Source organism: Meriones unguiculatus, chromosome 16, assembly GCF_030254825.1.
Source record: "Meriones unguiculatus strain TT.TT164.6M chromosome 16, Bangor_MerUng_6.1, whole genome shotgun sequence".
NCBI lineage: Eukaryota > Metazoa > Chordata > Mammalia > Rodentia > Muridae > Meriones > Meriones unguiculatus.
In genome coordinates this window covers 56,418,808-56,434,210 of record NC_083363.1, presented here as the reverse complement: position 1 = coordinate 56,434,210, position 15,403 = coordinate 56,418,808, and the positions used below count along the sequence as shown (strand labels likewise).

At 44.6% G+C, this 15,403-nt stretch overlaps 1 protein-coding gene across 18 annotated transcripts in view; it reads right to left on the bottom strand.

The window, feature by feature from the left end:
- The window catches only part of Dst (dystonin), a 405,488-nt gene that overhangs the window by 191,169 nt on the left and 198,916 nt on the right, over nt 1-15,403 (bottom strand). For 17 of the 18 annotated variants that reach the window (XM_060369832.1, XM_060369829.1, XM_060369837.1 and 14 more), the window contains 2 exons: nt 14,880-14,957; nt 13,574-13,666 (listed from right to left, as the gene is read on the bottom strand). In XM_060369832.1, coding sequence (XP_060225815.1) covers nt 13,574-13,666; nt 14,880-14,957 — 171 coding nt within the window. Of the gene's footprint in view, nt 1-8,312; nt 9,316-13,573; nt 13,667-14,879; nt 14,958-15,403 lie in introns of those variants that run through there. The other variant, XM_060369833.1, reaches the window with a different exon arrangement.

Below are 15,403 nucleotides of genomic sequence, written 5' to 3'. Positions count from 1 at the left end.
TCTTTCTGCCTCTGTCTGCAAAGTGCTGCGATTAAAGGTGCACGCCACTACGCCTGTCTTTCTCCACTCTGCAGCCACCGCTAGCTTCTGCCGACATTTCTAGAATCAAGCCCCCCCCCCCCCCTTTGCTGATGAAATGATCTGGCTATGTGCACTCCACGCTCTTTCTTTCTCTATGTTTATAAGTAACTTCTACCTTTAGAACATTCTCATTTCCTGCCTAATACAGTCCCATCAGGTATTCATTAGACGCCTACTAAATGGGAAGGGTTAGGGGAGAGAGGAAGAACCAGGTGTAAGTCAGAAATACTGCACGCTGTTTGGATCTCTGCAAACCTCACCATTGTAGGAAACTGATTACAACCAACAGCACTTCCCAGGAGAAGCAGGTAAAGTGACCACTGCACGTAAGTGCTCTGAGGGAGCAGACACTGATACCACTCCATGATAACCAGTAGGAGGTAGGGAAGCTGACCTTCCAGGGCATAACCTGGAAGTGAAAGAAAACCCACCATCTACCCGGGCTCCGGGGCGGCATTCACAGTTGATTGCTTAATGGCCTGTGAGCTGGGAAATGGGAAATGACACTATGGCAGTGCAGTCAGCAGACCTGGAAATTAGAAAGGCCTCTGAGCAAAGTCAACTCGACCAGACAAGTGGGAATCAGAAACATCCTATTTTTACAGATGTTGTCACCACCGTGGCATGCACACAGCACAGCCCGTCCCAAGGCTGGGTCCAACAGTTCCCGAAAATTTATTCACATTTTATTTAACGTGGTTGTGGTACGGGAGACTGGGCTCAAGGCCACACACATGCTAATGCCCTAGCCTCATGTATACATTTAAAACGTGTGCATTTAATCATTCCACAAAATATACCAACTTTTATTAGTAGTATTTAAATTGTGTGATTTTTTAAAAAAGTTTTATCAAGTTGATTATTACTTAATGTGTACAAAAAGAAGGAAAGCCAACGTAAGCTATTGCTTGTCAGTAAGTCTATAAATTTAAAGGTTAAGGAATTCAAACGGACAGAAAGCAAAGCCATTTGGGGAAATGATGTCACCTTAGTAGCCAACAAACTGAAAGTAAAGTAGGACACTGTGTCTAACATCCTGCTTGCATCTAGCTCCCCTAAATTCCAGCCCAGGGTTTCTGAGAGGGAAACTGCTCCCTCGTATGTGGAAAAATAGATTATCCTTAGAGCCACCAGATTTGTTTCTCCCAGCAGCCACAGCGCTACCTCAACTGCTTTAATTAACATCACCTTCCAGTGTTAACAATGGCCACTGCTGGGAAGATGGCTGCTCCGTAGACACCACCCTGTTAAAGGCATCCTTTTTCCCACCTCAACATTCGGAGACAAGCTCTCTTTCACGGGACAGTGTCAGTTTCAACAGGGAACAGGGTAGCTAATACACAGAAAACCTCACGGTTCCTGAGGCATCAGCACATGAAGAAAAGGAGACAACAGGTTTTATTTAAAAAAAAAAAAATCAGAGCTCCAGTAAACTAGGTGTGTTGGTCCCTGATTACTCGGAAGGCTGAGGCAGGAGGATTAGTTGAGGCCAGAAAGTCAAGGCCAACCTGGGCAACATACTAAGGAATTCTGTCTCAAATAAGCTGGTACCTTTCCCTGGCTGCCAGCCTTCCTCGCGGTAGACCTGCACATATGCCTCTGGGATTCTCTCACAGCCTGGTGACTCAAGCCTCTGAAGTGAGTCCTTACTGAGGTGTAAAGGTTATTTACAAGAAGTGGCTTCTCCCAGGAGGATTTCTGCTTGAACAAGTGGTAGTTTCAAGCCAACTCTGGAATCTGACGGGGAAAACACATTGTCCTCTTATGGCTAAGGAAATGAGTGAGAAGATGAGAAACAATAAGGAAGACAGGATGCAGCAGCCTTACCCTATTAAGTAAATGCTTTATGACTACAGGACCCAAGGAAATGCCTCGGTGAAACTTCTGAAAACTTAGAGCATTCTTTGCTTCAGAGGATGGTTAGAAGGGTTTCCCAGAATCCACTGGCAAAGGTGACGCGAAATGGTAAAGTCACAACGAACCTTGCATCCAGTCTACTTCCCCTACATTTCCTCATTTAATGCGACAGGAAGCCACACCCATTTAAGAGATGTGGACAGAGACACCTAAGTTTCCTGATTGAAGAGCTCTGGTGTGGTCTTTATTCTACCACATCGGCAGCGATCCCACACCTGGAGTTTTAGACCCTGATGAACCAACCACCTCGCTCTACTAACACAGGAACTGACATCTACGACAGACGGCGGACATGGAAATGACACCTGGTCAAAGGATGGCCTACGCAGGCACAAAGTCCTTAATCTCCTAGACAATTTGCTGGCTAATCTTTTGTCGTCTTGGCACAAGCTAGAGCTATCTGGAAAAAAGAACAGCCAGTTGGAAAAATGCTCCCAGCTGGGCTGTGGGCAAGGCTGTGGGGCATTTTCTTGATCCATGGTTGATGTGGGATGGCTCAGTTCACTGTGGTGGTGCCACCCTTGGGCTGGTGGTCCTGGGTCCTGTAAGAAAGCAGGAGAGGCAAGCCAGTAGGCAGTGTCCCTCCGGGCTTCGGCTTCAGCCCTTGCCTCCAGGTTCCTGCTCTGATTCCCTTAATGATGAACTGTGATGTAGAGGAGTAAGCCAAACAAACTCTTTCCCTCTCCAAGTTGCTCAATGCCATCAAGTTTCATCACAGTGACAGGGTGAGGTGGAACAATGCTGTCAGGCAAAAATAATACCTCTTAGCACATTATATTGGAATAAATTGTTCTTTGTGTGAGAATTTAAACAGCATTAAGAGTGAACGCCATTGCTGGAGAGTGGGCACAGCATCGTTCTCCTAACTCAGGGAGTTTTACACTCAGTTCCGTCCAGCAAGGAAGTCTGGCAGCGTGGCAGCGTGGCAGCTACCACCCAGCCCCTCCTTCCCACCCTGGTGACTTCTCTGGGCATCAGATTCCTCTGGTAAAACATGAGGAAACAATAGCGTCTCATAGAGGTCTCGGGACGACAGCCGCTGCAGGGTAAACTGAGTCAGTGTATGAGGTGCGCGCTGCTTAGACTCCAGTTGATAGCACTTGCGACTGCAGTCAGCCAAAATCTGACTCCACGCTGAATTGTCAACACAAGCACATATTTTCAAGTTAAGACGTTGCTTCTAAAGACAATTCTTTCAGAAACAATCTAACTATTTTGGCAGAAATAAATGTAGTCAACATATTTTTAGAGGCTGCTTCCAAGTTTTTTTTTTTAAATGTGTTAGAATGCCCCACAAAAATATTTTAAGTGAAAATGTTGCTCAAACATTTTGAAACTGTAACGATTACAAACCGCCTACATGAAAGAAAGGGCTAAATGAAAGACAAAAGTGATTTTAAAAACTGGCAAAAATCAGGCTGGGTTGTTGATCAAAAAAACAAAAACAAAAAACCCTACTAAAAATAAAGTGCCGAGATGGAACTGAAGGCCACTTCAGGAAAATCCCTCATTTTTGTTCAAACATTAAAAAAAAAAAAAAGTTTCTTTGGAAGAAGAAATAGAGGATGTCAGGCTTTTATAGCTTCTCCATCATGTTTAAAATGTAGAACACTTAAAAGCTGACAGGGATCCAAATTTTGCGATTACATTTTTATTAATTAAATAACTATAATAAGTCAAAAATCAATAAACACAATTGCATTAAAAAGAGAGAAAAAGGGGCCTGGAGAGATGGCTCAGACTGCTCTTCCCAAGGTCCTGAGTTCAATTCCCAGCAACCACACGGTGGCTCATAACCATCTGTAATGAGATCTGGTGCCTCTTCTGGCCTGCAGGCATACATGCAGGCAGAATACTGTATAAGTAATAAATAAATAAATCTTAAAAAGAGAGAGAGAAAAAATGGTTCAGAAAGAAACAAATTACTCAATTATACACTAGATGATCTTTAGCTTCAGGATGCAGAGTTCAACCTATCACAGGACAGAAGAAAACACATCCTGTATTTCTAGAAGTCTTAGTATGAATCCTGTAGCTGAAACATAGAGAAAAATTATGAATAAATTATTTCAGCGTGACTAGATGTTACTGTGTTCCTTTCACATGTTGAGATGGCTCTGAGTTTTTCAAACTTCAAATATAAAAGTTAATATAAAATGACTCATCTTTTTATTTATGCAGAGATTGCCAATATCTCCACGAGAGCCACGCTGGTAATTTTTAGCCCTTGACTCACTGAGGTCTGTACCTCTGACTAGCAATTCGGCACACGGGTATTATTTTCACTAGTTAATACATCTGGCTTGTGGGAAGGAAGTTCAACCTCACCACCACCCAGAAGCCTGAGTGTCCAGGGATGTAGCCTGGTCCCTGCCATTTGCTGCAAACAGCAGGCTGTAACCTGCGGAAAAGGCGGGTTCTACTTAACTCAGTGTCTTGTTTTAATCCAACCTACAACACACAGTGAGTGTCCGAGAACACAAGAAAGGGAAAGAAATCACTAAAGATGAGAAAGTGTACATTTACACACAAAATTTTACAGAAATGCAGAGCTAGGGAAGGCGTGTGCAGGACAAGGAGGGTTGTACCAAGTAGAGTAGCTTGGACATGTAGGTGAGCGGAGCAGTCTGTTTAATCTTCCAGAGCCTCACCTAGAACCGCTTTGCAGGCACTCTCTGACAATGAATGCTGTGGGGAGGCCTAGCATATGGTCGGGCCCAAAAATAGTATTATGGTTAAAAGAAGAACCATGATCTGCTCAAAAGAACATAAAATTACAGAAATGATAATGGCTAAGTCATACTACTTTCTTTCTTGATGGCTCTAAGAACTCTGACCTCCTGACACACTCCCTCCAACAAACACAGATACAGACACACAGGCATGCACACACATGCACAACTGTATTCTCTGTCCTGACCACTGTAATCTACTATAGAGCTCTGTCTTAATTTACTACTTTGGAATCACTGAGAATGACATACATGTACCCATATTTTCAAAAATCTTCCCAGATTATCCTTACACATGACTAGGTTAGAGAACCCCTGGTCTATATTAGAGAAACCAACTGTCTTGCTGGCCTTCACTTAACAAGACTGGGATGAAGCAGCATTTGTGAAATTGAAGAAAGAAGAATGTGTTGTGAGAAGGGCTAAGGGTGAAGGTAGAGGCCATGCACAGTGTATAGGACACACAAGTGTGCACGGCAGGTACCATTACAGGACACACATGTGAGGATACACAAACGAGTGTGCACAGCAGGTGCAATTACAGGACACACATGTGAGGAAACACAAACGAGTGTGCACAGCAGGTGCAATTACAGAACACATGAGTGTGCACAGCAGAGCGCCCCTTAAAAAGCAGACACAAAGACAAGCTCCACCAGGAAGGCCTGTGCTTTGCCGCTGGTGCTCACCACCCCGCCCCTCACGATGCTCCTACAGCATCAGCCCTCGCCCTCACCTCCCTGGCAGTTTTCTTCAGTGATTTTGCTTTAAGCTGGAGAGCGGCACTCTCCCCGTTGCCCAGGACGAAGTACAGCGGCTACTCACCGACACAATCCCACCACCAACAAGCACATGAGTTCCGGCCAGCTCCACCTCTGTGCCGGGCTGGCTTACTGCTCCTATGCCAAGCAGTCCACATCCCTACTGGGCATAGTGGACTATTCCCAGAATTTCTGAGCTCAAGCACAGCCCCTGTCCGAGCTGAGTAAGTAGCTGGGGCTGTGGATTAGCAACCAAGCTCAGGCAGACATTGACAATGAGATGTACCCAGACTCCATGCCACTGTCTACGCCAGCTGGTCACACTGTTCCACCCTAGAACACATTTAACTACTATGACTGTTCTTCATTCTGTATGAGGACCACCTGTTCTGCCTATTTCACACAATTCCTGGGGTGATCGCCAGCACAACACAATATTTTCCAATCTCAAAGCATCATACAAAACTAATACCTGCCCACCTCCGTTCCAGCTCACCCACTTGTCCCAGGACGTGTGTGTGTTTGCGTTGTCAGTGTGAAGAAGAGCCTTAGCCAGGAGTAGCTCTCAACATATTATTGCAAGGGTTTAAAGGAGAAGACAGGCTGGGCATCTGCACTGAGAATGACCAATGTCACAAGACCAGGGGAGTTCAGATCAGGTGAAGAGGAGCTCACAGAACTGCACCCCATTCTCCTTCAAAGTCCTCAAGGACACACACAACAGGGAGTAAAGCATGAACCAAGCGAGACAGATATGAAGACTAACTTGAGGCAGACAAACAGTGGTTGTGTGGCTATTTCTGAAGGAAAAAGGAGTATTAATGAAGGATCTGGGACCTGTCACCTATAGCCAATCACCCATGAAAAGCAAAGGGTCCACTGTAACCCTGAGTTCTACAGACAGTTCTAATCAGACATGCTTAGGCATGACACGAGAAAACACCTCTAAGGATACAGGAAGAATGACCCCAGACAAATAGCTAAGCTGCGGGCTGTGACTCTTTCTATATCACAAAATAAATAGTCTTTATCTGGACTGAGAGAGATGAAACGTCAGCTTACTCAGATAAAATGGTGACTGGCTCATTGTGCTTTGACCAAGAAGGTGCTATGCTTAGTTACACACCACTGTGGCACGATCACTTAACGAGGCTAATTGACAGGCCTGTGACATTTTCCCGTGGATTTCCAATGAAACTTTTAAAAACTTATTTGACATAACAGATCACAAAAACCTGGGCATGAAGATAACAACAACAACAACAAAGGCTTACTTAAAGAAACAGGTTTTGATGATTACCAATGATGAAAAACAACAACAAAAAGACACATATATCTCACTGGAAGCCAGACGATGAGGGAAATAAACCTAAGACACTAAACCGAGCTACACTCAATAAGACAGGGCAGCTGGTTTGCTTTCTTAGGCCAGACCTAAACAGGCAATGCCACCATTGAACGTTTCTTTTCACATGCAACCACTGTGAAACATAACCAGAACTTCCTCAAGCAGAACACTGGCAAGGTCTGTGGCACACATAAACAGGACCTCAGTCACCGAGGTCACCGAGGTCAGCGAGGTCAGCGATGACTGAGCACAGCAAACCAGCAATCTCTTCTGAGCGCTGTGCGAGGATGTACACCAGGGACACAATGCTGCCCATGAGCACAGCAAACCAGCAATCTCTTCTGAGCGCTGTGCGAGGATCTACACCAGGGACACAATGCTGCCCATGAACACAGCAAACCAGCAATCTCTTCTGAGCGCTGGGCGAGGATCTACACCAGGGACACAATGCTGCCCATGAAGTCGGCGTCACAAATGCCACCTGCATCCAGATCTTTTCTGGGTAAAAGACAATGTGAGGAAAAACTCAGAGGAAAAAAACAACACCCGGATTTAGTAACACGGAAGTCATTTAGGTAATGCACTTCCAGAGAAGTAAATTATACTGATCCAATTACATTTGAAAGACAAGTCATCTGTCCAAAGGTAAACATCAATGCCAGGGGAAAGGATCTCCGCTTCCTGGCAGCCTGAGTCACATCCCAGGCCCAATGACATGCTGCCCCGACAATTTCTAGTGTCAAGCAGGGGCCATGGGATTTGGGCAAGTTAATATGTGCCTCCGCCCTCAACACACAGGACAACTGAAAGCAATTATGTGAATACTCTGTGCATGAAAACTGATAGAGGACTGGAGTTTGGCCTCTTGGACTATGGAACAGAAAGTCGTAATGTGTAGAGAACTGTACTTTGTCCCGCATTGTCCTGTCGCTACTTATTCCTTTCTAAGTAACTTTGTATTTTAATTAAAAAATAGTAACTGAATGCACTTGGGGATTTCACAGTGTACACATGTAGAACTGGCAATAATCAAATGGGCGTTTGGGAGCAATCTATTATCTCAGACACTTATCTTGGTGTGTGTTGGGAACCTCAAAATCCTCTATGAGATCTACACGAAGATATTCAACTGTCCTGTTTTTCTGATTAACTTTTACCTACCACAGGGCTAAGTTTCTGTGGACTATTCCAAAAAAAAAAAAAAAAAAAAAGCAAGAGCCATAAGAAATTAAAGCTAAGCACTCTGTTAAAGCAGTGCTTTTCCAAGTTCTGCAACAATAAAACATATTACACTACTGAAACTCAAGTGAGGACGACAGGCTAAGCACAAAAGATACAGTTACAGTGTCCACATGAGAAAACTCTTTAACTGGGTCACAGGCTAATACGAAGATGGCATTTTAGGAAGACAAACGACGCCACCTGGGTCTGCTGTGAGAAGGTGGCTCGTTCGTGGACGCTTGTTTCACTTACCCCATTCCCAGGTGAGCCCTTGGGAGCTGAGGACAGACTAGCACAGAAGGAATGGCATCTCCTCTGTGTAAACTGAAGCCGGTGTGTTGCATGAGGGTGAACTCTCTCGGTGCTGTACTGTTCTTGGACACTGCCACAGCTTTTTGAAAGGTTCCCCACAAACACACTGTTTTCAAGGGATTTCTCTGTGCCACAGAGAACGGAACTTAAGCTGGCTGCCTTTTGGAAAAGAGAAGCATCGTTTTTTCTCTGGAATGTTCCCTGTTTTGTGCTGACATCATCCGGATGTCTTTCCCTCTCTGTGCAAGGCGGCCGGCTATCTTCTGAAACTGTCTTGTCCCGGGCACTAACTTGTACTTCGGAGCCTCTGCTCTCAACAGAGGGGAGCGTTGCTCGGTAAGAGCAGCTGTCCCCGGCACTGGGCAGAGGTTTCTGTTCCCAGAGGTCTGCTGCAGCTGTCTCGGGCTGCACATCATCTTCCCGTGTGGGGCTTGCATCGGGGTCCTCTGGCACCAGTCCTCTGGATGACACAGCTGGCTGTCCCCCGGCAGGCTGACCACCGCCCTTCTCGCCCTCTCTCCCGCTGCTTCGCCGCACGGGCTCAGTGTCACCCACAACTTTCTGGCACGGTTTTCTTCTGAAATACTTTCTTCCGGGAGAGTGTTTTTCAGGACTCAGGGGACTTTTGGCAGGGTCGAAATACTGCTCTTCCTTCTCAGCCCGCACACAGCCGCAGACATTCCCCATTTGATCCGCAGGCACTCACGGCTCCACAAACTCACTCATTTCAAAATCCGGGGCTTCCAGGACCGGTTCCATCAAGTCCCAAGACTCCACTCTGACCGGTAATTCCTAGCAGACTGTGCGACCATCCTCTTCAGCCTGAAGCCATGTTGCTTGTGAGAAAATCACTTGCAAGAAATGCTGTGGCACCGGGCCAGGCAGCCTCTGTGTCTTATTAGGCACTGTGGCTTGTTCCTGGCCACCCGTCCTCTCAGGCAAACATGACCGCTCACGGTCAAATCAGACACCAGTGAGCTTCCGAGGCCAACCCTGAGGTTCCCCACGGAGACTATGACCCGCACATTAACACGGTGCCTTCTGAAAGGCACACACACACTACCGACGTTTGCACTAACCTCTGAAGCTAAGCAAACAGAAGGTAAACACAGCCAACAGACTTATCAACAAAGCACTCTTCAAGTTCAGCCTCAAAGTGCCTTTCAAACTCAAGTTCGGGAGCCTGAACCATCAACCGATTTTAGGGTTTACACATAAATCCAGTGAAAAGCTTTAGGAGTCTCTAATGTTAAGATGAATTTAGAAAAAAAGGCAGAAAAATACGATTCAACAATTGGATGAAGGGGAGATAAATACTAAATGCCAAAAATAATTTAAGCATCTCTAATGCCAGTCTTATGGCATGAAATGCTATTCAAATAATAAATCTCTATGTTATCTGCTCACTAGAATTGTCACATGACCAAGTGAATAAATGGAGTGATTTAAAGGCAGAACACGACACAAGGGCAGTGCCTGCACATTCCATTACATACATCACGGCAGTTAAACTTTACACGCTGTAATTGCACTTGGGTTAAATATTAAACAGCTTTAGCAGAGTCATGATGGAAAATTAAGAAGTCAGTATGGAGACTGATACTCCGAGCTGTGCATATTTCTAACAGTGAGTCATAGACACAGTGCAAAGGAAATCAGTGTTAACACACGAGATTGATATACAAGCCACAGTGAGTTGGAAAGCTGATAACTGCCTTTCCAAAGGTAGCCCTCCACCAATCAGAAAGGAATGCATTTTCCTGAGGAGGGATGGCCAGCCAAGTGGTCAGGCTGACACCGATGCTGCCGATGTCTGTGACATATCTGTATTGTAGGGGTTTTCTTAACTATTTTAAAAGAAAATTAAACATTATCCAGTGACATAGCTTAGATGAAAGCTAGAAAAAAAACAGTCTCAGGTTTGTTTGTTGTTAAGTTTTCAATGTCTTCAAAGGCAATGGAACATCTTTTAAATGGTAGAATGGCTGCTATTTGTACTGACAGGGAGGAGAAGCAAGCCCTCATTGGCACTCCCCTCCACCCTTCCCTCTGGCCCTGCCAAACTAAGCAACTGGCCATGGTTAGGTCACATGCACAGTTCCCTTCCAGAAATGGCTCAGCTTCTGCATCTGCCTGGTAACTGGTCCCTTTTACAGCCCTCCTCTCTGACACCCTTCCACGCCCAGCACGGCCCCTAAACTTTTCTTCATACACTTCGATTTGTATTTCTGTTGTTCGTAGATGTGTCACCCTTGACTACAGCCAACTTAAAACTAATACTTTAACAGCTAGCACAGCATACCTCGTCATGGTCCAGCATACAGTGGTTTATGACATGAGACTATCAGGAATATAATTCCTACCTTCCGAATGCCAGACTGAAAATGGCTCCACTTTGTGATGCTCAACAGCAGCATTTTAAAATCCTACCACTTGTTCTTCCGAAAATGTTGCCTGATTTATGCAACAGATAGAAAAACAAAAGGCTGCACCTTTCTGAGTGAGGGTGACTGCCCCTCTTCTCTGTGGGCACAGGCAGAAGGAGTTACAACTTAGGATCAGCACACTAAGAAAAGCTTTAGTTCACTTACATTTCACCCGAACAACCATATTCAAACTTTCAATCCCTCCGCTCTAGTCCCAGATGCTGAGACACAAGCAGTACCATGGCTGACTGAACATGTAACTTCGTAATAGGCCTTTAACGCTTCTCAAATGCCGAGTCTATATGTGCTGCCTCTAACCCACGCTTACCCACATTCTTGTTCCTGCTGCAAGTAGCTGGGGAGCGTTTTCTCCAGTCTCTGGCGCCATTTCAGGCTGTTTACTATCCTTTTCCACTCCTGTTTTCCTTCCGTGGATCCACCAATTACTCTTCCTGTGGCTTTACCCATCCCTCTGAATATTTCTTTTCTGCTTCCCCAGCAAGACCTGCTCCTGCCCCAGTTATCATGGGCCCTTTCCAGGCCTCAACTCCACAGTCCTTTCCGTCGGTGTCCTTCCCGAGTCCTCTGAGGACCCCTCTCTCTCTGACAGAGCAGCAGCCACTTCTATGCTGATAATTCCCTGTTCCTCTGAGGCATCTCAGGTCTGCCCTACTCGGCAGAATGGCACCCAGAACAGCTCACAACCCACTCAAACCCATCCAGAAGGTCAACCGTCTTTCCCCTTACTGCCACCCTGATCTGACAGTATATTTTCTGGCATCTTAAGGAGTTTAGCCTGAGCCCTCTTCACCACTTTCTATATCCCGTGGCCAAGTTTCTTTCTTTCTTTCCAAAATGTCACCTCTTAGATACAATTTTTATCCCCCCACTTGGCCTACATCCCTCCCCTCTGAAATCATTTCAGTTTCATGGCCTTCTCCCCTTCACTGAGACCACCTCATTTCCAACTCTTTGGCACAGAATTATTGATTTAAAATTTTTATTACGTTTTATTTATTGGAGGGGATGCACATGCTGGCGTCCAATTGGGAAGTCAGGGGGCTACTTACTAAACCTCTGCCCAGTGCCGGGGACAGCTGCTCTTACCGAGCAATGCTCCCCTCTGTTGAGAGCAGAGGCTCCGAAGTACAAGTTAGTGCCTGGGACATGACAGTTTCAGAAGATAGCCAGCTGCCTTGCACAGAGAGGGAAAGACATCCGGATGATGTCAGCACAAAACAGGGAACATTCCAGAGAAAAAACGATGCTTCTCTTTTCCAAAAGGCAGTAAGGCATTTACTTACTTACTAAAGTCAATTCTTTCTACCACACAGGCTCCACGGTCTTCAGGTTTGTCAGCCTGAAGCCATCTCGCCAGCCCAGGCTTTACTTATTAAAACACAATCTCTTTTCTCTCTAGCTTAAAGTAGCCATTACAAGAAAGTAAAAGAGCCGAGAATGAAATTCTGTTCCCCTCCTCTGAAATTCTTCCAGCTGCTCCGCCCCCCCCCCCCCCAGTGAAGTCCACCTAAACCTCAGACACAACCCACCTGTATGATGAAGTAGCCGGCTCCCTCTAGGAAGGGGCCTGGGACTTTCCCATCTGGGGTCCATGTAGTTTCCACCCTAATTCAAAAAGTCCTGGATCTAACCCACTGAGGCCTAAGAGATACCAACTGGGCACTCTACATGAAAATAATTTCTGGATCATTTCTCCTTACAGTTCATACAATTCTGGTGACACGGTCTGGCTGTGTCCTACAGTCAAGTCCCACACGCCTTGGCTTAATGCTCAGGTCTCAGACCTTCTCAGGGTAGGGTCTTCTAGTAAGGATGACCCTGTGGCTGTGGACTCCTGTCTGAAGGTTAGCGAGTTGCTGGCTTGCCCCGACCTCATCAGCAGTCCTATAGGCAGGTGGTTAGCACTGTGTGTCCCTCTTGCACAGCTCCCCCAATACCCTACTGCGGGGACAGTCCACCGCCTAGCAGGTCCTGGGGCTTCCTAGCCGCCCTCCCCTCTAGACCCTTCCATATGACCTAGATCCTATTCCCAAACAAGCTCCTTCACTTCCCAGTATTACTTTAATACATTTTATTCCTCCTTAAAAAAAAAAAAAAAGATTTAATTTAAAATCCCTCTTCCTTTCTAAAGGTTGTGAGCTGCTTATTTCCTTCCTTCAAGACCTGACTACACAGGACTCTGTGGGTCTTACAAAATTTTGTGAGATTATGAGCAGTTAACAAAGTTCAGCATGTTATAAAGGGGAGTCACCAGAAGCCAAATGACAGGTTTCTTTAAAAATGTGTCTCCATCCTCAGAGTTACACAATGCACAGCTGGGTATGGAACCCATCTGGCTTGCCAGACACTTCTGCTGCCATCTAGTGCCAGGGAAGGAAATTCAATTTATTTACAAGAGGGATAAAATTACGTTAAAGAAGGAGTCGAGTCACGAAATCTTTAAATAGCTAAAACAAGTAATACTGCCCAAATCACAAAAGCCTCAAATCTACATTTAGCATATATACATATCTACATTTATCTCTGAACTCTTAAGATTACGACAGAAGGCCGTTAAAGTCAAATATAGCCACTCAGGGACAGCAAGAGACAAGACACCAGGCTCGCAGTGCTATTAGAAAGCATAGCGAAGGCACTTTTATGAAATAAATCTGAATTTTTTTTTCATTCAGAGGATGTAAAACACTTTCTCATAAACCACCTGAAAACTAGACGCAAAATATAAGAACAGCAATGAAGAAAAACTGAACTTACTTGAAAGTGCAGAATTATTGTCCAAATTAATCCCAAAGTCAGCTTAGGATTTCCATCAGTTATGTCATCATTCCTAATATTCACTAACTTCACCTGTTTTACGGATGAAAGAAAGATAAACAGTGTTTATTATGAACTAGGCACAAGCTCTTTTTACCTGTAAAAGAAATGCTAAATCACACAAAGAAGGCAAAGATCACGAAATACCGTGTATCCTTCCCTTCCCTGGGCTAGATAATAATCTTCTCTCCAAACACAAAAACTGAGTATCACTGTGGTTTTCTCTTCTAGAACAAGTACTGAAAGTATCCACTTGTCAAAAATACATGATGAGGCCAGGATAAATGTTTATGATCTTAAAATTAGGGACAACTTTCTATTGATGTTAGCTTATTTTGCCCTTGTAATCAAGCAGAAAATGGTCTGAACCATAAACTAATTTTAACAGCTTGTACATCTATAACAGAATATTTTTTAAACAATATTTTCTATAATCTGCATTTAAATCACCAAGCATCTAGAAACTATGCAATGCTCAGGCCTGATGCTAAGGATTCATAAACGTAATGATCTCCAACATTCATTTCTTATATGAAATTAGGAACATGAATCAAAGGCCAAGACTTCTATGTCATTATGCTGAACACTTTGCTTCCTTATCTAAGGGGGTACAATGGAGCAAGGGAGCTTCTTTTCCACCCTTGTCCCTTCTGTCATTTGAGAATACAGGCTGCCCTGGCCAGATCCCAAGTGCTATTATCTTGATCTTCAATTTCCGGCCTCTAGAACCACAAGGAATGAATTCCATTCTCTATGAATTACACAGCACCAGTTATTCTGTGGTGGCTGCCCAAAGCAGACCCAGCCAGTGACCTACCTACAACAAAGAGAAGACTGTTGGACCACGGTAAGTACACACACTGCTAGCACTGCTCCTAGAAGCAGGGTGTAAACTATGGAGATAGTCTAAGTCTAATACACACAGTGCGAAGAGTCAGTGTCACCTCACTGCTGCCATGAGGCTCCATAGGCTTCTTGACACCCTGTTGCTACTCAAATGTCTCTACCTGCCGAGGCAGAGGCATTCCCGTTCCACCAGGGAGACCCGGCCCTGCTTATTCAAGGGGAAATAGGCGCTTACCGTTCTTAACAATGAACTAATATGAACTTCCTTTTCTCAGCAACAGGAGTTCCAAAACACTGTTAAATATTTGCCTCAGCAACAATGCACAATAGTCACACTCCCTGACACATTCCTAGGCAGACTTATTTAACCACTTATGTTGGAGTTTGAAAAATATCATACCTGCCGTCTTTTCAAGTAGTCAAGTGCAATCTGTACATTCTGTAGCCTGTGAAAGCGCATCCGGCCCTTCTCCCTGGGCTAAGGATAGAAAATTGAAGGAGTAAAAACACTACAGCTTGTAACACCAGTGACCATCCTAAATATATCTTCTGCTCATCTTAATATTTTTTAACTATCTGTTGGGCAGGCCCAACATTTTTTAAAGGTTTTTTAACTTTTATCTATTATCTGGGACTGAATTTTGAGTATGAGAGGCTTTTCCTAAATATATTCTAAACATAAGCTTTCTCCCAGATGCTTCACTTAAACAAAAGGAAAGCTATAGACCACTGGCCCCTGTGATGTTCACTAACAGAGCAATCCTGGCCAACCAGTGCTTAGCAAATTCTCCAATTTACCTTCTCAATATGCACTATCAGCAAGGCATTTTTTCTAATTGTACTTATGGATTTATAAAAATGAGGTAAAATAACATGCAATTAGTATATTGGAAAAAAAAACACTAACGGGAAAGACAGGTTTAT